A 24781-nucleotide genomic window follows, 5' to 3' on the forward strand; every position below is an offset into this window, starting at 1 on the left:
ATCAGATAGATACAGATTTACAGATAATCGGAGTGGTGCTGTATCCAACATGTATCAGATAAATACAGATTTACAGATAATCGGAGTGGTGCTGTATCCACCATGTATCAGATAGATACAGATTTACAGATAATCGGAGAGGTGCTGTATCCACCATGTATCAGATAGATACAGATTTACAGATAATCGGAGTGGTGCTGTATTCACCATGTATCGGATAGATACAGATTTACAGATAATCGGAGTGGTGCTGTATCCACCATGTATCGGATAGATACAGATTTACAGATAATCGGAGAGGTGCTGTATCCACCATGTATCTGATAGATACAGATTTACAGATAATCGGAGTGGTGCTGTATCCACCATGTATCAGATAGATACAGATTTACAGATAACCGGAGTGGTGCTGTATCCACCATGTATCAGATAGTTACAGATTTACAGATAATCGTAGTGGTGCTGTATCCACCATGTATCAGATAGATACAGATTTACAGATAATCGGAGTGGTGCTGTATCCACCATGTATCAGATAGATACAGATTTACAGATAATCGGAGTGGTGCTGTATCCACCATGTATCAGATAAATACAGATTTACAGATAATCGGAGTGGTGCTGAATCCACCATGTATCAGATAGATACAGATTTACAGATAATCGGAGTGGTGCTGTATTCACCATGTATCGGATAGATACAGATTTACAGATAATCGGAGTGGTGCTGTATCCACCATGTATCGGATAGATACAGATTTACAGATAATCGGAGAGGTGCTGTATCCACCATGTATCTGATAGATACAGATTTAGATAATCGGAGTGGTGCTGTATCCACCATGTGTCAGATAGATACAGATTTACAGATAACCGGAGTGGTGCTGTATCCACCATGTATCAGATAGTTACAGATTTACAGATAATCGTAGTGGTGCTGTATCCACCATGTATCAGATAGATACAGATTTACAGATAATCGGTGTGGTGCTGTATTTATCATTTATCAGGGCGACACAGATTTACAGATAATCGGAGTGGTGCTCTATCCACCATGTATCAGATAGATACAGCTTTACAGATAACCGGAGTGGTGCTGTATCCACCATGTATCAGATAGTTACAGATTTACAGATAATCGGAATGGTGCTGTATCCACCATGTATCAGATAGATACAGATTTACAGATAATCGGAATGGTGCTGTATCCACCATGTATCAGATAGATACAGATTTACAGATAATCAGTGTGGTGCTGTATTTATCATTTATCAGGGCGACACAGATTTACAGATAATCGGAGTGGTGCTCTGTCTACCATGTATCAGATAGATACAGCTTTACAGATAACCGGAGTGGTGCTGTATCCACCATGTATCAGATAGTTACAGATTTACAGATAATCGGAATGGTGTTGTATCCACCATGTATCAGATAGATACAGATTTACAGATAACCAGAGTGGTGCTGTATCTACCATGTATCAGATAGATAGATTTACAGATAATCGGAATGGTGCTATATCCACCATGTATCAGATAGATAGATTTACAGATAATCGGAATGGTGCTATATCCACCATGTATCAGATAGATACAGATTTACAGATAACCGGAGTGGTGCTGTGTCCACCATGTATCAGATAGATACGGATTTACAGATAATCGGAGTGGTGCTGTATCCACCATGTATCAGATAGATACAGATTTACAGATAACCGGAGTGGTGCTGTATCCACCATGTATCAGATAGATACAGATTTACAGATAATCGTAGTGGTGCTGTATCCACCATGTATCAGATAGATACAGATTTACAGATAACCGGAGTGGTGCTGTATCCACCATGTATCAGATAGATACAGATTTACAGATAATCAGAGTGGTGCTGTATCCACCATGTATCAGATAGATACAGATTTACAGATAATCGGAGTGGTGCTGTATCCACCATGTATCAGATAAATACAGATTTACAGATAATCGGAGTGGTGCTGTATCCACCATGTATCAGATAGATACAGATTTACAGATAATCGGAGAGGTGCTGTATCCACCATGTATCAGATAGATACAGATTTACAGATAATCGGAGTGGTGCTGTATTCACCATGTATCGGATAGATACAGATTTACAGATAATCGGAGTGGTGCTGTATCCACCATGTATCGGATAGATACAGATTTACAGATAATCGGAGAGGTGCTGTATCCACCATGTATCTGATAGATACAGATTTACAGATAATCGGAGTGGTGCTGTATCCACCATGTATCAGATAGATACAGATTTACAGATAACCGGAGTGGTGCTGTATCCACCATGTATCAGATAGTTACAGATTTACAGATAATCGTAGTGGTGCTGTATCCACCATGTATCAGATAGATACAGATTTACAGATAATCGGTGTGGTGCTGTATTTATCATTTATCAGGGCGACACAGATTTACAGATAATCGGAGTGGTGCTCTATCCACCATGTATCAGATAGATACAGCTTTACAGATAACCGGAGTGGTGCTGTATCCACCATGTATCAGATAGTTACAGATTTACAGATAATCGGAATGGTGCTGTATCCACCATGTATCAGATAGATACAGATTTACAGATAACCAGAGTGGTGCTGTATCTACCATGCATCAGATAGATAGATTTACAGATAATCGGAATGGTGCTATATCCACCATGTATCAGATAGATAGATTTACAGATAATCGGAATGGTGCTATATCCACCATGTATCAGATAGATACAGATTTACAGATAACCGGAGTGGTGCTGTGTCCACCATGTATCAGATAGATACGGATTTACAGATAATCGGATCAGATAGATACAGATTTACAGATAACCAGAGTGGTGCTGTATCCACCATGTATCAGATAGATACAGATTTACAGATAACCGGAGTGGTGCTGTATCCACCATGTATCAGATAGACACAAAAAAACAGCAGCTGCTCAACCTGTTGAGTACCACCAGCAAAATGTTTTTTGCACCATATATCGGTTTGCTTTTTATTCTCATAAACTGCTCTGGAGATTTGTGAAATTTATGCTAATATTTCCACTTTTACTCTTGCATTTTCCATCATTATTTTTCTCCAAACTTGTCAGGAAATTATTTTGAAGTATTTTGGCTCACTTTTTATTTTGTTGTATTTGCCATATTAGTAAGTAATTTCTTTAGTTAATTATTGATACTACATTGAGGAATATACTATTTCAAAATGATAAAATTGTAGTGGCCTGATAACCGGGACATGATTCGGTGCACAAGATGTCCGATGAATGCAGCGACCACACAGACCTCTCGGAAGCTAATCGTCTTTGTCCTTGGTGTCAACACATGTAGCAGGAACGACGGCCAATCCATGGCCAGTGCTGCTATGACATCACTCCTGTCATCAGCTGTGGGGAGAGAATATAATCCCACTGCTGGTATGAAATAATCATACCAGCGAATTCTTACAGCCCTTTCACTGTTCAGGGCTTGGTGAAGCACCAAACAGCCTCTACCTTTTAGGGTGGGGGATTCGCTCTGTGCCTGTTGATTCGATGCCCCAGGAAGTCAATCATTTCCTGACTGAACTGGCACTCAGCAGGGTTTACAGTTATTCCAAATTCCTTTAATCATTTACACAGATGTCTTAGATGGGCCATGTGCTTGGGGATGGCAATGAGAATATCATCCAAATAGGTGAACGTGAATGTGAGATTCCGGCCCACCGCATCCATCAGCCTCTGGAAAGTTTAAGCTGCATTTTTAAGTCCAAAGGCTATTCTCAGGAACTCAAAGTCCAAAAAGGGTAATGATGGCAGTTGTTGGGATGTCATTGGGATGGACCAGGATTTGGTGATAGCCCCTGATGAGGTCAACTTTTGAAAGTACCCGTGCCCCTTGTAAGTTAGTAGTAAAGTCTTGGATATGGGGTGCAGAGTATCTGTCCAATGTAGTGGCCTCATTGAGGCATTAGTAATCACCACATGGCCTCCACCTCCTGCTTCCTTCGAGATCATGTGCGGGGAGAGGCCCAGGGGCTGTCAGAGTTCCGCACTACTCCAGTTCTTCCATGTTTTTAAAAATCCTCCTTGGCAAGGGTGAACTTCTCAAGGGGAAGAAGGCGCACCAAGGCTGGGACTCCTCAGTGAGAATGTGGTGCCTTACCGCATGTTTCAGTTCAATGGAGGAAAACTGTGGATCGAAGGGAACTCCATCAGGATATGCATGATGCGTTGTTTAAGAAAGTAATGGAGTTGAGGTGGGAGGCAGGTAACTTAGCTTCCCCCATGGGTGTGGTTTGAAAAGTCCTGGCATCCACCGAATGCCACTCTTTAAGGTCCACCAGCAGGCAGTGGGCTCACAGGAAGTTTGCTCCCAGGAGCAGTTGTGCCACTGCCACAATCGTGAATGTTCACATTGTGACAGAATATTTAGGAATATTTTTGGGAGATAAATTGGAAAAGATAGATTAGGTTAAATACACACACTTTAAAACAGATCTTATTTGAAAATACGAGAGTTCATATTATGAGTGACTTTACAGCAACTGTGGAAATAAATGGACTATTGTCTTTAAAGCAACAAGCAGGAGACATGAAGTCTATTGATAGCTCTTTGCAGAGTTTTGGAGTGATCACAGAAAGATCACTAATGGGTTCTTGTTTACCTAAAAACAACAGATGAAGCAGAAGACTAACTTCTATTGTTTGCTGGAGAAGGTCAGGTTTTTTTTGCAAGAGAGAGAAAGTCACTCGGGCTTTCTGGCAGTTTGGGAGTCTCAGTGTCTCAGAGAGAGGGAGACTGAACAGTGTCAGCCACGAGAAGCTTGTTGGAACTGAAACAGAAGCTCTAGAGTGGAGGATGGCCGACTCTTATGGTTCATGCAAGAGGAGAAAATGAGCTGTCTAGTGTTTCTCTTGGAATAAGTGGTAACCTGAAAGAAAGAGGTTATTATCTGGAGAATCCTGATGGGGCAAGTTTCATCAACAAGCCATTGAGGTGACTAATGGTGGTACCTCAGTTATGGAAATCCTGGAACTACACATCTCTCTCTCTGCAAACATACAAGAAACCTCCTGAGCGGTAAACATTATCTTTTGAGCACCAAAGCCTGGTGAACTTTATACGTGTTAAATTCTGTGCACAGTTTAAAAATTGCCTACAACCAGTAAACTTGGAAGAATGAGAAGTGAGATTGAACTGTGAACCGAAAAACTTTTCTAAACTTAACACACATTATACACATGTGCACTTAGAAGGGGGTTATATTAGGTTAAGTTAAGTAAGTTAATAAAAATAGAGTTAAGTTAAAGTTTGACTCTGTTTTCATGTTTAAAGATAATTAAAAGCAATTTTTGTTTAAGTAACCATTTGTCATGGTGAGTGTCTATTGCTGCTGGGTTTTGGGATCCTTTGGGCTCGTAACAATGTGAACCGGTTACTACCGAAGTGGAGAGGGATGGTGAGGGTGCCAAAAGTTCTTTTGGCAGTGCTGTTTTTATGCCTTCAGTGCTGGGCCCAGCTTGCTGTTCTGGGTGTTGTAAGCTGGGGGGGGGGCAGATGGGGGAGGACACTTATTTCGGCACAGGTGTCAACTAGGAAGCGCCTTCCAGAGAGTCCCACACGTGGCGGAGACTGTCACGGTGGCTAACTGCCGCAGCCATCAATGACAGTTAGCCATGGCATTTCCCTGAAATGAACATGGTGGGCAGCATCGAAGGCCCCCCATACCCCATTGTTGGCGATAGTACTGGTGGGTATGAGGGTCCATTTGCCTTTCTGTTTTCTGTGGCGTTGTTGCAGGTTGTGTGCAGGGCCTAGAAATCTGCTCCACTAAGGCGCAGAGTATGGCCACCCAGGCTGCGACTTTCCTCGGGTCACTGAAGTCCTCATTAGCGAGCAAGAGTCGGATATTCTCAGGCAGCTGTTCCAGGAAAATCTGCTCAAAGAGCAGAGAAGACCTGTGTCCCTCAGCAAGGGTGAGCATCTCACTCATGAGGGCAGATGGGACCCTGTCCTGTGACCCAACGGCCTCATTGACAAAGCTGAGGGAAAGACTGGGTACTCTAGCCTCTATGCAGCCTCCGTCACACAGCAAGGCCAAGTGCTTTGTTCCTAAAAACCTAGAGATCTGTGAGTAGGTTTCGTTCGGAGGGGGGCACACTGGACATCTCTGCAACGGTCGTATGAGGGGCCGTACAAAGTAGTCAGATACAACAGGTCAACATGTGTGCTGGATATCGGTGGTAAGGAAGAGACTTTCACCATCAATCTCCTCAAGCCAACACATCTGGACGTTAGCTAACCAGTTTCCACACAGCCCCATGATGCAGAGGTAGGCCACTGAAAACAGCGGACAGCGCTCCGATCGCCGGTTCTTGGAGGGGGGAGGCATGTTGCAGCCTACTAACCAAGATGTATTCCAGTACACAAGATGGCCAATGACTGCGCAGACCTCATGGGGGCCAACAATCTTCGTCCCAGGTAACAATCTGCACAGCGGGAAGAAATAAGCAATAGTGGGAATGCCGACCAATCCAAGGCTGGTGCTGCCATGACATCACTCCTGTCATCAGCGGTGGGGAGAGAATATAAGCCAAATTGCCAGTGCAATAACTCAGTCTTTGACTTCTTAAGTGTGTGTCATTCTTTCCACACTTTGGGGTAGCACGCATGCTACAAAATAAAAAAAATTACTTTTGTTTGCACAGCTGATAAATACTTTGTTCAAGATATACATAGATGGGATACTTTATCAACATTAACATATCAGCCTTGCAAAATTCAGTCCAAAGGATGTTTGATTGTGTATTACATCAGGTTTTAAAGGTCAAATTATTCTTGTGTCCTGTTTTTGGCCAGCAAAAATCTCATAATTGCCTGGCATTTTCATTTGAATTAGCTGAAAGTGTTTAACAAAAAATGCATATAAAATCAGTCAGGACACATTTTGTATATTCTGGGAGCAACTATCTCTGAATATTTTCAATAACATTTTAAAAGTTTATTCTTTTAATTTAATTTGATCCAAAATTTGGAGCTATTTAACTGTGAAATAAAGGATGAAAATTTTGTCCTCTAACACAATAAATATCAGCAGTAACTGCCCTTTAAATCTATTCCAACATTCAGTAAGATCTTTGCCCTCAACTTAATTTTCCTGCTAAATTCGTTTAATGTTTGATCACATTTTTTTAAATATTTTATTTAAAGTCAAACATATATAACAATTAATGAAATAATATATCGCATTATTTAAAATTTGACTAAATACAAGTTGATTTATATAAAAAAGAGAAAAAAAAACATCTATCACCAACTAATCCCTCCCTCCAAACTCCCAAACCCTACTAAAAAAAAATCTAAATTTCTAAAATTTATAACAATCAGAATTATATTTTAAATTGGATTGGTTCAGAAGACACTCAAAAATTTTTAAAAAATTCCCCCCAAATAAACTTTATTTTTAAGGGAAGACTTCTCCAGTCTGGAGGATTCTAAGGAGTTATTTATAATTTCAAATGCACTGTTCGAGTATACAGACTCCAAATCTGTAAAAATATAGAATATTTATATGTAATTTTTTATAATGGAATACAGCTTTGAACCTCTGAATGTCATCTTCCTAATGTCAATGAAAGCTCTGATTTCCAAGCAACAGTGATACATTTCCTTGCTATCACCAAAGCTAATTTAATAAATTTCAATTGAAAATCTGTTAAAGATAATTTAGGAGTTATATTCTCAAAATTTCCCATCAACAATAATTCAGTGTAAAAACAATACCTGTAACCTGTTGTAAAAACTTACCAATAGAAATCCAAAAAGGTTTAACTTTTGAACAAGACCATGTAGAATGAATAAAAGTTCCAATATCTTCTCCATATCTAAAACACTGATACGATGTATTCAATTTCCATCTATTCAATTTCTGAGGCGCAATATATAACAAACCATTATGAAGTGATCTATTTCTTACTTTAATTGTATTAGATATAACCACTTAACATAAATCTTGCCAAATTTGTTGATCTATTGACATGTTTAAATCTTGTTCCCACCTTTCTCTTGATTTAGATAAACCTAATTTAGGTAATTTTTTTTCTCTTCTAGCATCATATTGGCTATTGAAATAAATTTTTTACCCATTCCATCAACAACTAACTGTTCTAAATCTGTAGGATCTTTTAAAACCATATCTGATCCTAATTTCTTTCTTAAATATGCTCTTAATTGAAAATAACAAAACATGGTATTACGTGGAATATAGTACTTAATTTTTAACTGATTGAATAATATCAATCTAACATTTTTGTAACAATCCCCTATTTTAGAAATTCCTTTAATATTCCAAATATTTTAAAAAGGATTATCTTTTGAAAAAATTCTGAGGATTAATCAATGGCGTTTTTAACTACAAAAGATTTCCATCATTTTCTGACTTAACTTTATTGCAAACGTTAATCAAATGTTTCAATAATGGAGCATCTCTGTCTGTAACCATTAACCTTGATTCTCATTTCTAAATAAATTCCTCAGGGACAGTTTCTCCGACCTTATTTAATTCAATTTCCACCCACAATGGTTCAACATTCCCAAATAAAAAAAAACCAAGAAAACTTAATTGTGCTGGCTTATAATAATTCTTAAAATTAGGAAGATGTAATCCACTTAATTCATATTTCCAAGATAATTTTTCTAATGATATTCTTGCCATTTTACCTTTCCAAACAAATTTCCTAACTTGTTTACTTAAATCCTGAAAAACTTTGAGGTATAAAGATAGTTTATAAAGTGTAAATAATGATGATTGTAGTTGAGTTAAATATTTTAACACATCATCTGCAAATAAACTAATCATATGCTCAGTTTGATTTACCACAAATCCTTTCAATTGCTGATCCATACGAATAACTTGTTCAAGAGGTTCTATAGCCAAACCAAACAAAGCAGAAGATGAGGGACATCCCTTCCTACATGATCTAGTCAAATTAAATGATTGTGATATCCGCCCTTTAGTTATTAACTTAGCTTTAGGATGTTTATAGAGAGCAATTTACAAAATTAGATCCAAATCCAACCTTACTTAAAACCTTAAATAAAAGATCCCACTCTAACCTATTGTGCCAAATGATAGATATCTTTTGGGACATAAATTGGGGAGGTTTTTCCAGTGTAAGTCACATACAAACACTTTAAAACAGATCTTACTTAAAATACTGGAGCTCTGCTCATGCTAGACAGGCTGGCGTCAAAAGCCTTTGAAAAAGCTTTGGAGAGTGCCCAAGAGACATCACAAATGGATTGTTGTTTACAAAAAGGCAACAGGTGAAAGAACGCAGACTGTCTGGAGTGGAATTTGCATTTCTAAGAGGGTCATGTGGTCAAGCAGGAAGATAAAAACAAGCTTTTTCTTTGAGAGAGAGAGAGAGAGAGAGAGAGAGAGAGAGAGAGAGAGAGAGAGAGAGAGAGAGAGAGAGAGAGAGAGATCAGTTCTGCAGTTTGACAGTCAGCAGCAGCAGCTGGGACTGGAACAGGACAAGCTGGGAAGCTTGTGGAAAACACCATTTAGAAGATGGTTGTGAGTTCTTAGTTCAGCCTGGTCAAAGCCCTTGTGATTTATACAAGAGGAGAGGACTGGCTGCCTAATGTTTCACTTGAAATAAGGGAAACAAAAGGGAACTCTGTGGTGACCTGAAAGAAAGAGGTTATCATCTGGAAAACCCTGATAGGGTATGTTTCTTCACCAAGACACTGAAGTGGCTGGTTACTAGGAATTAGTTGGAGGTGTCCAGCAAACAACAAATCTCTCTCTGAAAACCAACAAGAACCTTCCTGAGTGGTAACCATTTACCTTTCAAGCACCAAAGCCTGGTGAACTTCATTAATGTTAAATTCTGTGCACTGTATAAGAATTGCCTGCAACCAGTAAACTTGGAGGAATGAGAAGTGAGATTGGACTGTTATCAAAGAACTTTTCTGAATATGCACACACACATGACATACATGTGCACTTAAAATTAAAAGGGGTTTAGGTTAGGTAAGTTAAGTTGATAGTGAAAAGTTCAAGTGTTTTCATGTTTAAAGATAATTAAAAGCAACTTTTGTTTAACCATTTATCTTGGTGAATATATATTGCTGCTGGGTTTTGGGGTCCTCTGGGCTCGTAACCCTATCAAAAGCTTTTTCTGCATCCAATGCTACTGCTACACTTAAATCCTTCTTCTTTTGTGCAAAATGAATTATACTTAATAACCTTACTATATTTTCAGAAGTTTGTCTATTTATGACAACCCCCATTTGATCCATATTTATTAATTCAGGAAGACACTCATTAATTCTATTTGCTAATACCTTTGATACAATTTTATAATCAACATTTAATAATGAAATTTGTCTAGTTTTAATGGGTCTCTATCTTTTATAGGAATATCCATAACTATCACTGTGGAAAATATTTCTGGAAGAATATGCAATCTAAAAACTTGTTCTATTACCTGCATAAATAAAGGAATTATTAATTCTTTATAAAATTCAACTGGAAATCCATCTTCTCTAGGATACTTATTATCTTGTAAACAGTTAAATGTTTCAACTCGTCTTTCTCTATCTCAGTTAATCTAGGTAATTTTAATTATTAGACATAATTATCTATAATAGCTTAATCCAGCAATGATTCTGATGTATATAATTTGGTATAAAATTCCATAAAAGTTTCATTTATTTCTTGTGGTTTAAATGTCACTTTATTATTATCATTGTTCTTTTCTTTGGCTTGGCTTCGCGGACGAAGATTTATGGAGGGGGTAAAAAGTCCACGTCAGCTGCAGGCTCGTTTGTGGCTGACCAGTCCGATGCGGGACAGGCAGACACGATTGCAGCGGTTGCAAGGGAAAATTGGTTGGTTGGGGTTGGGTGTTGGGTTTTTCCTCCTTTGCCTTTTGTCAGTGAAGTGGGCTCTGCGGTCTTCTTCAAAGGAGGCTGCTGCCCGCCAAACTGTGAGGCGCCAAGATGCACGGTTTGAGGCGTTATCAGCCCACTGGCGGTGGTCAATGTGGCAGGCACCAAGAGATTTCTTTAGGCATTGTATTGCATTAATAACCATATAACCACTTACAGAACAGAACAGGCCAGTTCGGCCCTACTAGTCCATGCCGTAGCAAATCCCCACCCTCCTAGTCCCACTGACCAGCACCCGGTCCATACCCCTCTAGTCCCCTCCTATCCATGTAACGATCCAGTCTTTCCTTAAATGTAACCAATGATCCCGCCTCGACCACGTCTGTCGGAAGCTCATTCCACATCCCCACCACCCTCTGCATAAAGAAATTTCCCCTCATGTTCCCCTTATAATTTTCCCCCTTCAATCTTAAACCATGTCCTCTAGTTTGAATCTCCCCCTTTCTTAATTGAAAAAGCCTATCTACATTTACTCTGTCTGTCCCTTTTAAAATCTTAAACACCTCTAACAAGTTGCCCCTCAATCTTCTACGCTCCAGAGAAAAAAGCCCCAGTCTGCACAACCTTTCCCTGTAACTCAGACCCTGAAATCCTGTCAATCATTCTCGAAGTCTGTTCTGCTTTTAATTTCCAAGCTAAAACTCTGAGATATTTCTCCTAATTCATAATATTTATGTTTAGATCTCAATATCATTTTCTCTATTCTATATGTCAACATTTTATTGTATTGTAATTTCCTATTAATTAAATGTTTATGTTTATCCTTTGATAGTGATTTTTGAATATCTTCTTCCAATACTGTTATTTCTTTCTCTAATTTATCTATATCTTTCATATAGTTCTTTTTATTTTTTTGAAGTAAAATTTATAATCTCGCCTCACAAATAAGCTTTTAACATGGCGCAAATAATAAACTTATCTTCTATTAATGTAAATTTGTATCACAAAATAATTCAATATGTTGTTTTATAAAAGTACAAAAATCTTTCCTTTTTAATAATAAGAAATGTAATCTCAACCTATATACTGAATATTGCTTTTCAATAAATTCCAAATCCATCAGCAATGGAGAATGATTAGATATTACTCTTCCTTTATAATCAATGTTCAAAACTCTTGATTGATTTTTAGACCGAAAGTAAAAAAGTAATCAATTCTAGAGTATGTATCAAATATGTTAGAATAAAAAGAATAATCTCTATCTTTAGGATGTTTCCTTCTCCATATATTGAATAAAGTTAAATACTTCATTAAATATAACATGGCTTCAGTTGCCTTAGATTGAACTATTGTTCTTGATGATCTATCCAATAAAGGATCCAAACAAAAATTGAAATAACCTTCTACTAAAATATTTTCATAAATGTCCTCCAGATTAAAAAAAGTATCTTGTATAAATTTTTCATCATCTATATTCTGTGCACATATATTTAACCAAGTCTATTCCTATGAAAATATTTGACAATGTACCATTATTTATGTACCTTCTGGGTCCATAGTCACATTTTGAAATTTAACTTGTAAATTTTTCTGAAATAAAATCACCACTCCTCTCGCTTAAGAATTAAATGAAGAAAAACTATTTGATCTATCCAATTTTTAATTTCTTGTGTTCTTTTTCAGTTAAATGAGTCTCTTTTAAGAAAACAATATCTACTCCCAATTTCTTAATACAAGACAGAATTTTCTTTTTTTATTTTTCAGTTAATCCCATTAATATTAAAACTCATAAGCTTAATTTCTTTATTCATTTTCCTTAATTATAAAATCCCTTTTCATCACTCCTATCCAGGAAGAATTCCCACAAAATAATTTGGTCCTAAGCGCCATCATCTGCAATCCAAAAACGTTAAGATTATTCATATTGAATACAATATACTCAATTAGTAAAGAGAAAGAAAGAAAAAAAGAAAAACAGAAAAATAGAACAAAAATCCCTCCCTAAAAAGTGCTAGAAAGACCAACATTACCTCCCTCCATTTTAGGTCATGGTCAAGCCATGAAAATACATGCAGCCACCAGAAATCAACCTAACATATCTCCCAACCCCCATGGGAAAAGAAAATTTTGATTTGATCAACAATTCCATCTAATATAAAAAATTTTCATCCATCAGACAGAAAAAAGGGGGTAACTTCCCCACCCCGGAAATTAAATTCATTGCAACAAATCAGTACCTTCTGTTACTTGAATTTTAGACAAACTCTGAGTATATTCTTCAGCTTGAATATATAATTTGTAAAAAAAGTATTCTGTTGACCTGGTACAAATATTTTCAAAGTGGCAGGATAATGCAACACAAATCTATAGCCTTTATCATAGAAAACTTTCTTAACCGGATTACGTTCTCTCCTTTTCATTAATAAAGTTTGACTCAAATTTGGATTAAAAAAAAGGTCATCCCCTTCATAGTTCAAAGGTCCATATTCGTTAGCCCTCCTCATTGCCAAACCTAGAAGCCTCTCTCTATCCTGGTAGTTCAAAGGTCTAACCAGGATAGATCAGAGTCTCTGTCTTGGAACTGGCGTTGGTCTCAGAGCTTTATTAGCTCTCTCAATTAAAATCTTATCTTCAAAATGTTCCTTTCCAAATATCATCAGTATCCATTTTTGAAAAAAAAATGAATCACATCATATCCTTCTTTACTTTTGGACAATCCCACTATTTTAATATTATTTCTCAACTATAATTTTCCAGAATATCAACTTTCTCCAACAGTTTTTCATTCATCGAGATCAAACTAGTTGTCATATCTTCAGACATATTAGATCAATACATTGCACTTCCTCTCGTACATCTTGAACCTTACTTTCCAACTTATCCACTCTTTGTGAAACATTATTCATCACCTTTAATGCATTGTCCACTTTAACTGTCAAATGTGTTTTAATTTGCTTCAATTCTTCAGACAACAATTTAAAATTATTTTCCAAAGTCAAATTAATTTTTGTTTGAAGCTTATGTTTTTGACTCAATCTTATTTATTTCCTTCTTAAAAGTATTTTTCTTGCCTCTAGTCTGATCCTCTTCTGAACGACGTATTTCATATTCATCTGAAGCCTCTTCTTCTGGAGATATATCCCCTTCATATTCAGATGTTGAAACGCTGGACTGCCCCTTTTAACAGACCTTGCATTTTTTCCAACTTTTTTCTCCTGCACTGTGCATGCCCGACTTCTCGTGCACGTGCGATACAGGTTTAGTTTTTCCTCCGATGCCATCTTTATGGTCGCTATGAAGCAGGTTCTGGAGGAAGGTTCCTCTCCCGGGTCCTTGCTGATGGATCCAGAGAGAACTTCAGCAGCCTGCTTAGTTGCTAAGGTTGGCTCAACTTCTTTTCTTCAGACTTTTTACTAGGAGTTAATTTAGGCATATTCTCCTTTATGCCTGACATCTTCTTTCTTCTGTTAAACACTTTATATTAACTTTAAAGTAATTCTTATAAGGAAATCTTTTCTGAATAACCACTTTTTAAAATTAATCCCACGGAAGTCGTAAGGTTGTGTGTTTCTCCTCATGACATCATGTGACATGTCTCCCCCTCCCCGTTTGATCATGCTATTCTCCAAATTTTAAATATATTTATTATCTGGAATCCATAAATCTCTGAGGTAGGGAATTCCAAACACTCAAAAAGAAATACTTCCTCAACCTCACTTATCAATGGTGAGCACACAGTTTAAGAGCAGATTTCCTGGTTTAACCAGACAATCAATCATATGTTCCAATGAGGTCACCTTTCTAAACTTCAGCAAGTACTTTGCTGAGCACTTTTCCGATGAATCAATTTAATGAATGTTTACTGTATCACATTGAAGGCAAATGAGTGTTTCCCAAATATGGAGACTAAAATTGAGCACAATACTCCTAGTGTGCAGTCACAGAGTTGTTTCCTTACTTTTGTACTCCATCCCTTGAATTGAAGAATAACAGTTTAATTGCTTTCCTACTTATTGGATGTACCACTTTCCAAAAGCAGGTTCTGATGAAACTTCATCAACTTGAAAAGTTAATTCTGCTTATTTCTCCTTCAAAGTCACATAGAACCATACAACACTACAGCACTGGCCTTTCTAGTCTGTGCTGTAACATCATTCCGGTAGTCCCACTGACCTGCACCCATTCCATAAACCATCCAGACCTCTCCCACTGTAATGTAAATATTGGGAGAACTTGATAAAATTAGAGTAGGTCACATACAAACACACATTTTAAAACAGATTTTATTTAAAATACTGAAGAATTCATATTCAGTTAACTTTACAGAAACTATGGAGAATGCTATGCACATTTCACAAGCAGGTGCTAATTGAAATGACATCATAAAATGAATAGACCATTATCTTGGACTGGAGACATTTTGGCTGTTTGCAAGGATACAAAGTGCTCACAGAAAGGTTACTCCTAGGCTCTTGTTTACCTAAAACAACAGATGGGAGCAAAAGACTAACTCCTATTGTTTGGAGAGGGTGGGGGCTTTGGTGGCAAGTGAGGGAATTAAGGACATGTGGCTAGCAGTTTGATGGAGAGAGAGCGAGAGAGAGCGAGAGAGAGCGAGAGAGAGCGAGAGAGAGCGAGAGAGAGCGAGAGAGAGCGAGAGAGAGCGAGAGAGAGCGAGAGAGAGCGAGAGAGAGCGAGAGAGAGCGAGAGAGAGCGAGAGAGAGCGAGAGAGAGCGAGAGAGAGCGAGACTGAACAGTCACAGCTGAACCAAGCAGGAAAAGCTTGTTGGAACTGAAACAGAAAGCTCCAGAGTGGCGGATGGCTGAAAATGCTATCTGTCTGATGTTTCTCTTGGAATAAGTGGAACAGAAACGAACCATGTGAAGCCTGAAAGAAGGTTATCATCTGGAGAACCCTGATGGGGCAAGTTTTATCAGCAAAACAATGGTGACTAATGGTGGTACTTCATTTGTGGAAACCCTGGAACAATAAATCTCTCTCCACAAACCTCCACAGAATCCTCCTGAAAGGTAAACATTTACCTTTTGAGCACCAAAGCCTGGTGAACTTAATACATGTTAAATTCTGTGGACAGTATAAGAATTGCCTGCAACCAATGAACTTGGAAGAATGAGAAGTGAGATTGGACTGTGAACCAAAGAACTTTTCTTAAATTTACACACACATCATACAGGTGCACTTAGAATTAGAAGGGGGTTAATTTGGGTTAGTTAAGTTAATAGAGATAAGTTAAAGTTTGATTCTGTTTTCATGTTTAAAGATAATTAAAAGCAATTTTTGTTTTAAGTAACCATTTGTCGTGGTGAATATCTATTGTTGCTGGATTTTGGGGTCCTTTGGGCTCGTAACATCACACCTGACCAATATTTTCTATTTTCATATCTGAGTTCTACTTCCAGCCTTAGGTTTCCTGTGCAAAGATGTGCAAATCTCTGTGAGTACTATTTTCAATATTCTCACAGCACTTAATATTGATTTCCCATTTCTCCTTTCAAAGTGGTTAGCCACACAATTCCCCACATTATGCTCCATCTACCATTTTTCTATGTGCTTCCTTTACTTTCTGTGGTTCTGTAAATAATTTTTTGTCTTCAAAATTTACTCTTCCAGCAATATTTACATTATCCGGAAAGTTAAATATCTTGTATTTTAATCTAAATAGTACGTAATTGAAGCCCCAACAGCAGTTGGTTCTTGAGACACCCCATTATGCCAAAATGGAAATGACCCATTTTATCCTGACTAACAATTCCATGACCTTGTCAAAAAACATTTTAGGAAGGATATTAGGAAATCTAAATGTACTCCATTTACCAGTTGCTTTTGAACTATTCTACATGATACTTCTTGAAGAATGTTGATAAATTTGTTAAGTCGAGTTTCACTCATCATGCCTTTCTTTATATCACTTCTCTAATAATGATTTCCAACACTTTACACTTTGGCTGATTCCTTACTTCTTCTCTTTTCTTTTGAGCAATGTTGTTTCCAATTGGAATGTTGGAGTTTAGAGAATTTTGGAAGCTTGCTGCCTCTTCCTCTTCAACTTCTAATTTCAGATTGTGATATTGATGGACATCGGATTCTTGGAAATGCACAACAGTGGACTTATTCAATAGTAATCCTTTTATCCTACCAGGTGCCACTCACTACAATTCTTTTGGAATGCAATCACCTTATTCATCTCAAACAATTCTCAGCACGGACATGATATGTTTGGCTGACCTTCAGGCATACTAAATGGACTGTCAAGATCAATGTTCCTTTATTGTCAAGTATTAATACGAAATATTAACAACATTTGCTTGCCATAAAGGCACAAAAAGAGGCGCCACTAGCACTGTCCAGTGCCCCCACCAATGAGAAAAAAAACCCCAAAAGAGTTCCTTCAGAGACACTGAATGTTCATGGATTTGTCTCCTGTGCTTCTGCAAATTCTGCACAGCTTCCTGTCCAGCTCAGCGGCAAATGTGATCTCCCAGTTCTGAATGTCTGATAGGATACTTAGCCGCTGAGACCCTCACAGTTTCACTGCACTGGCCAATCTCCCTACAAACTATCTCTCAGTCTTCTCCTTCTTGGCAGTGGGGGCAGTGTGGGTATTCTCCCACTAAATTAGCTTATGACATCAATGAGCACACAAAGAGCCTGATGTATATTTTGAATGTCGTTGTCATCTTTCCCAGCATCATTTTAAGTGTTATTCATGCATCTTAGTATTATTTGAGAGTTAGTTTTCCTGAATCCATGCTCCAGTATTTCATCTGCCAAGAGTAGATAGGTTGAAATGATTGAGAATGGTGAAGGTTCCATTATTGTCACGTGATACTACATTTAGAATGTAACATACATGAAATTCTTTAACTTTTGTCGACCATAAGGCAGACAGAGAGTTGCCACTTTATCCAGTGCCCCCCACAGAAACCTACAGCACCTGTTCTCCCCTCCAAGTCCTGATCAGTCCTGAGCCTGATTAGCTTCTGAGATCAGACAATCTCAGGTGTATTCAGGATATTAGAGAGCAAGCCATTTCATTCCAGGAGTACAAATTATTGAGTTAGTTTATTTATCTTTAAATCCTTTTAAAAGTATTGGAAATAGCAGAGAGAGAGAGAGAGAGAGAGAGAGAGAGAGAGAGAGAGTACTGGTGATGATAATAATGAATTGAACCGTCTAACAACAGGAATTGGGTTCATCCACAAATTGTTACAGTAAAACCAGGCATTTACTTCGGAAGATTTACATTAAAGCCAGGCAGACCAAGCCTTTGTTCTGACTCATCCTTTGAAGACCTACTTTAAAGCCCACTTAATGGATAGTTGTGTGTATTTTTGTCTCTGTGCAGTAGTTTAAAGATGCCACATCAGTGCAAGTACCGATTGGTATCATGATGTTAGAATATAGAATAGTACAGCACAGGAACAAGCACTTAAGTCTCCATTGTCCACCCTCTCCTTATAGCTCATGCCCTCTTATTCAGGCAACGTACTGGTGAATCTCTTCATTCCAAAGTTAAACAAGAAAGTCTACAGATGCTGGGGTTGAGTGCAAAATGTTGCTGTAAAGAATACCAGTTGTCCTACTACTCAATAATTTCAGATCTTCTTTGAAGTTTTTTTCTAAATAGTCTTTTGAGCAGAAGTACATGGAACCAAATAAAAGTATTCCAGAAAAAGTTATCACAAAGGCTGGATTTAGAGATAGATTTTTTTTTAAAGTTGGTTTTAGAGATAAAAATAAGTAAATGCAGATACTGAAAATCTTGAAATAAAAAAAATAGAAAATGCTGGAAACACTCGAGATGTCAGGATCAAAGGCCCGCTTCAGAACAGGCTTTTCTCTTTCCATTATTGGAATTTGACCCGCTAAGTGTTTTCTTTGTAGACAGTCACAGTTGTTCCGGATTCCAGAGGACCCCCAAAACCAGCAGCAATAGATATGCACCACAACACAGGGTTACTTAAACAAAAGTAGTTTTTAACGATATTTGAACAAGAAAACAGAATTAAACTTCAACTTATGACAACCTACTTACTTAACCTACCTAACCTACTTCATCCTCCCTCTAATACTAAGCGTAGGTGTGTGTCATGTATATTTAAGATTAGAAAAGTTCTTTGGATCACAGTCCAATCTTACTGTAACTTCTTGGACTGTGCACAGAAGTTAGCATGAACAAAGTTCACCAGGCTTTGGTGTTTAACAGGCAAATGGTTAACACTCAGGAGGGTTTGAGCTGGTTTTCTGGGAGAGATTCCTTTTGTTCCAGGTCATCCACACCTGATTCCTTTCCAATCAGTCTTGCTGACGAAATTTGCCCCCTTCAGGGTTCTCCAGATGATCTTGCCCCCTTCAGGGTTCTCCAGATTATCCTCTTTCTTTCAGGTCACCTTTCAGACCGCCAGCCTTCTCCTTTCACCAGGCAAAGTTTGCCAGTTTTGTCCTTCTGGAATGGATTTCTGTCTCTCTGTTTCACACCTTCCCTCTCTGAGAGCAAAACTGTTCTGTGGGCTTGTCTCCAAAGATCACACGCTCTTCCAGGCAAACTGCTGAATGTTGCTACTTTGTTGCTCTTCTACAAAAGTCCTGCAAAAAATCTGTTTTAAAATGTGTTTGTGTACAAGCTACTCTCGCAATTCATCCCGCGCCACCTCAAAATACTCTGTCACACAATGAAGATGATTGCTTGATTCCTCAGCCAATCAAGTTTGTAGACCTCATGCTATAAGCGATTAATGTCATGCCTATAGTTAGAATTAAACTAACTATACAATTAATCTTACATTTTTCAAGACATATTTTAGAAGAAATGATGCAGGACTTTCTTTTCCCTCCACATTTTAAACACAGGGTTTTCAGGTAAACTTATCCTGTTGTCTTTGCAATAAACTGCTTTCTGTGAGTCAATGCCCCAACCTCTAGCTCCTGTAATGTGTCACAAAGCAAATTTTTAAGGCAAAGGAGCAAATAATTCAGGAACATGTTAACACTTAACGTGCAGTGAAAACAAAGCTTCAGTTTATCTTCTCACTTCAATTCATCAATTGAAAGATCTTAATTTTTCTTTTACTTCTCTAATGATAGATTATGTGAACCTGCTGCGGCCTCTCTCCAACCTTTAAACTTGTCCATGTCTTCAGAGCTAAAATGATTTAAGTCGTTCAAGAAATTCCTGAACCATTTCTTTTGGGATTCCGTAAAATTAAAGTGAACATTACCTGTGGCATTTGGGGGGCATTTGTTGTAAACAAGTTCCCCAGCTGCTGTTCTTTTCCAAGTAATTGCCATAATGTAGTCATCTCTGCACATCTCATGGGGAGCTAAAGGAAAGACAAGTGAGTTAAAATAACTAAAATTGTTGAAAAGCAATTTAAAATAGAACTTTATTTGTAAGTGTCAATTAGAAATATCCTTATATTTTAGGAGCCATAGATTCTAAATTTCGGAATGAAAGCAGTGAAATCTGATCTTATATTTGCTGTAGGTTTTTGACAGAAAGCACAAAAGTGAGCCTTCAAACTAGTTATAAAACAAAGTTGATATAGCAAAGAAGCACACTAATCGGGTATTCCAATATCATACCACTTTGGTTTCATGTTAATCTACTTAAATACAATTAATAAACATGTGTATTAAAACAAATTTGTCTTACGCATTCAGCTACTCATTTGGCTGTCAGTAATTCTGAGGCTTAATTTGTTGCATCCATATTAAATTTCTAATAGTAATGCCTGAAGACACATTGCAGGTTCAAAATGTGAGCATATATGACATCAAACAAGACAAAATCTTTAGCACAATTGATCAATAACTTGTTGAAAGTTTAAGGAACCAAAGGAGAGATCAGAGAAGGAAACAGATTCAGGAAGTTTATTTTCAGTTTAGAACCAAGGGAGAAAAATATGTCAATAAAGGATTCAAAGCAGAGCACAGGGAAAATGGACAAAGCCAGTTCGCAGGGAGATCAGGATGTGGCTGGAGAGGAGGGGATGGGGGAAGCACAGCAGCATTACAGAACTGCTTTGAGACCATGGAGGGGAGCTGTTTCAGGGAGGTGGCCACCTACAACCCCCATGTAAACAATGAGGAGAACACAAGCTCAGTGACTGGCTACATTAGCAAGTGCATCAAGGATGTCACTAAGATCAAATGTTACAATCAGGCTAATCAGAAACCACGGTTGGACACAGAAGTATGTGGACTCCTCAGGACTCGTGAGGCTGCCTTCAAGGCAGGAGCCGAGATGGCACTAAGATCAGCCAGGGATAAACTCTCCTGTGCAATTGGAAGGCAAAGCGTGGGTACGCACAGAAAATCCATTGTCAGCTAATTAGTTTACGTTCCACTTTCAGCAAATGAGAAAAGCAATGAAGGTGCTTTATAGTGCCATATGCTAAGCCCAAATGTCCCACCTGATAGTTGCATGATTATAGCTGGCAACTTCAACTGCACCAACCTGAAATCTGTCCTATCACAGTTTCAACAGCATGCTAACTTCATCACCATTGGAGAGAACAGCCTAGATTGGGTGTACACTAATGCCCCTGGTGCATACAAGGCTGCTCCTCACCCCCACCTTGATTACTTGGAATGTATATCCGTCCTGCTAACCCTGACATACAGAATGCTGGCAAACCAAACAAAGTCAGTTCGCAGGGAGATCAGGAAGCACCCTTGGGAGAGACCACAGCAGTGCTACAGGGCTGCTTTGAGACCACAGACTGCAGCTGTTTCAGGGAGACTGCCACCTACAAAGGTCATATAAACATTGAGGAGTGCACAAATTCAGTCACTGGTTACATCAGCAAGTGCATTGAAGATGTCACTGAGATCAAAATTTCACAACCAGGCTAACCAGAAATCATGGTTGGATGCAGAGGTACTTTCCAGAGGCTTCAAGACAAGAGCCAAGATGGCACTAAGATCAGCCAGGGATAAACTCTCTTGTGCAATTGGAAGGCAAAGCGTGGATATGCACAGAAAGTCCATAGCCAGCTGTGCAACACCAGGGCACACATGGCAAGGAATCAAGACCATAACAGACAACAAGACCACCTTATGAATCAAAGACAATGGGCACCTCCCTTCCAGACACACTGAAAACATTCTACGCATGGTTCGATAGGTAGAACAGCTGACGCTAAAGAAAGCTCTGCCTCCCCGTGATGAACAAGCTCCTTGCATAGATTGTATTCTAAAGGGGGCTTGCAAAATCACTGAGGGCCCCTACCATCTGCACAAAGTATCTTTCAGCAACTCCCGTCAAGGAAGAGCTACAGGAGGATCAGAGCCAGAATCACCAGGCTGAGAAACAGCTTCTTCCTACGGGCAGTGACACTGCTGAATGACTGATGAGCTGTTCATATAAACCCTCTGTCACTTGATTATTCATTCACCAATAATATTTATTTATTTCAATATTTGTATATTCATACCAAATGTATCATCTGCTGATCTGTGTGTTTGCCGTGTTTCACTGAGGACTGGAAGACGCTGTTTTGTTGGGTTGTACTTGTACAATCAAATAATAATACATGAACTTGAACTTGACAGCCTCATGGCTCTGTGGTTCAGGTTCATTTTCAATGCTCCACAAAGAGGCATTGCATGGCAAATGTATGAGATGTATGCAGACAGAGGTTGAGTTATTAACCTGACTGGAAGTGAGTGTTGTATGCAGGCGCGAAATGGTGGAATAATGGAAGCAGAGAAATAAAGACATGCTGATGTTCAACAGGTAAATCATGTGTTGATGGTGTTATCAATTTCACATTTCGGGCCACAAATGTGACAGGCTCTTTCTAACCTGATGGCATTAACGTAAACTTCTTGGGTTTCTACTAGTCTACTCTCTGTTCTCAATCCCTTCTAATTCTCTTTGCCTTCTTTCAACTAGCTCTCCACTGAATCTAATATTCCTTTAGGACTTCCCCAACCACCATTGCCTCCAGGTTCATCATCCTTCTATTCTTCATGTACACATAGAATACCTTAAGTTCTCCTTAATTCTTCTCATATCCCCTTCAAGGACTATGTCCTTTCTTAAGTTCCTTCCAAGCTACCATATAATTCTCATGACCACTTGCTAAATCTAATGTTTGTTTCCTTCTTCCTTTTAACTAGCTGCCTCACCAGTTTTGTCAACTACAATTCCATTTTCCTACTCTTTTGAGTGGGACACACCTATCCAGAACCCCACACATGTGGTCCCTAAACATCCTCCACATTACTCCTGTGGTTTCTCCCATGAACATCTGTTCCCAATTTACTCTCCCTATGTGCTGTGCTGAGGTACCAGCAAGGAAGCACAAAACTCAAAAGACTGTACAACAGGCTTTATTCAGGTAAAAATCTGAACACCAGTTCATGCTTCGGTGGCTCCTGTGTGTGACTGGCTCAGGAGGGGCCGGCTCAGGTCTATATTCGGGTCGGCTGATTGACAGCCGGCCAGGTGAAGTCATCCCTTAGGTTGTCTTCCTGCAGATACAGAGATTGCCTCCTGGTGGTTGGATCTCCACATTCACCCGCTTCTTAAAATTGTCCTGGGGGTTATATAAAACGGAGCCGGGTGATATTTACAAGTTTAGACGGTCCAGAGGCCGGATTGGCTCCTGGCCAAAGGTTGGCAAGGGTGTGGTTGCTGTCTGAGGACTGGCTGGGTCCGGCGTGGTCATGGAGGGCTTCAGTGTGGGCAGCGTGGTGTTTATTTGGACGTTTATTCGCGGGCGGAGAGTGGCCGGGTAGGTGTGGATCGGCAAGAGTGGGGTTCTCTGGAGGGGTGGAGGGAATGGTTTGGCATCTAGATCCTGGAAGGGCCAAGGGTACTGGGCGGGCCACAGGTGGGGGTGGGGGGGGGGAGAACAGCAGGATGAGCGAGGTGGGGAGACCGGCAGGGCGACTGGAAGGGGGTGTATACGGCAGCACAATTCGGGTGGGCTTAAATTTGGCTTTTTGAAATCTGGAAAAATTCAAAATTTGGAACACACTGTTCCCCCAAGGGTTCTGGATAAAGGATTCTGGATAAAGGATTGTGTACCTGTACCAAGAATTGCTTTGGAAAAACTGACATGGGACTATGGGCTGGGAGGACATAGACTTCAGGATTTTAAAAAAACATTACTACTTAGCCGCACAGACTATATTTCTTTGTGGAAGACAGCCCCATCCCTTAGTTTCAAATCAGAAAATACACAATGGGGGAGGGGGAAGAAAAAGATATAATCTATAAATGGAGTGTCAAATCCCCCAAAAATAGACAGATAATCCCATACTAATACATTTGATCATAACGTGGCAGTAATAGTAAAAAATGTAGGAATATCAAAAAAAGCACCATTGTGTAAAAATCTGTTATTGCCTATGAATATAGACAACAGAATATTTAATTGATGGTATGACAAAGGAATAATATATATTAAAGATTGTTACACTGAAGGAACTCTTCTGTCCTTCAAACAACTAAAACATAAATATTGAGAGGCCAAAGGGACCTTCTATTGTTTTCTCCAGCTAAGATCATTCCTAAGAGAAAGATGGGGACGCACATTGAACCCACCTGAAACAAGTGAAATGGAATGAACAGGATTGATGGGGAATACACCCAAATTTATAACAAAAATGTCTTATGTGAAAGTACAAAATCAGGTTTACAGAGGTCAAGGGAATGATGGACTTGGGTGCAGTAATCTCAGAAAGAAGATGGTTGGATTAGTGTATGGTCAATAAGATATCAATTATAAATGCAAGATATGGACTAGTTCAATATAACTTTCTGCATCAATTATATCTTACCCTCCAGAAGTTATATAGATCAAAAGCAGAAATTTCAGAGATGTGCTTTAGATGTGGGAC

At 38.7% G+C, this 24781-nt stretch overlaps 1 protein-coding gene across 17 annotated transcripts in view; it reads right to left on the minus strand.

The window, feature by feature from the left end:
- The window catches only part of LOC138741615 (adhesion G protein-coupled receptor B2-like), a 711436-nt gene that overhangs the window by 491043 nt on the left and 195612 nt on the right, over positions 1 to 24781 (minus strand). For 16 of the 17 annotated variants that reach the window (XR_011343611.1, XR_011343612.1, XR_011343613.1 and 13 more), the window contains one exon: positions 20149 to 20250. Coding sequence is in view for 14 of the 17 variants with exons in the window: in XM_069895953.1 (XP_069752054.1) it covers positions 20149 to 20250 (102 nt within the window). In the remaining 3 variants the exon portion in view is untranslated. Of the gene's footprint in view, positions 1 to 7818; positions 7940 to 20148; positions 20251 to 24781 lie in introns of all 17 variants that reach the window. The other variant, XM_069895955.1, reaches the window with a different exon arrangement.

The sequence above is a fragment of the Narcine bancroftii genome, chromosome 8 (assembly GCF_036971445.1).
Source record: "Narcine bancroftii isolate sNarBan1 chromosome 8, sNarBan1.hap1, whole genome shotgun sequence".
NCBI classification, from domain to species: domain Eukaryota; kingdom Metazoa; phylum Chordata; class Chondrichthyes; order Torpediniformes; family Narcinidae; genus Narcine; species Narcine bancroftii.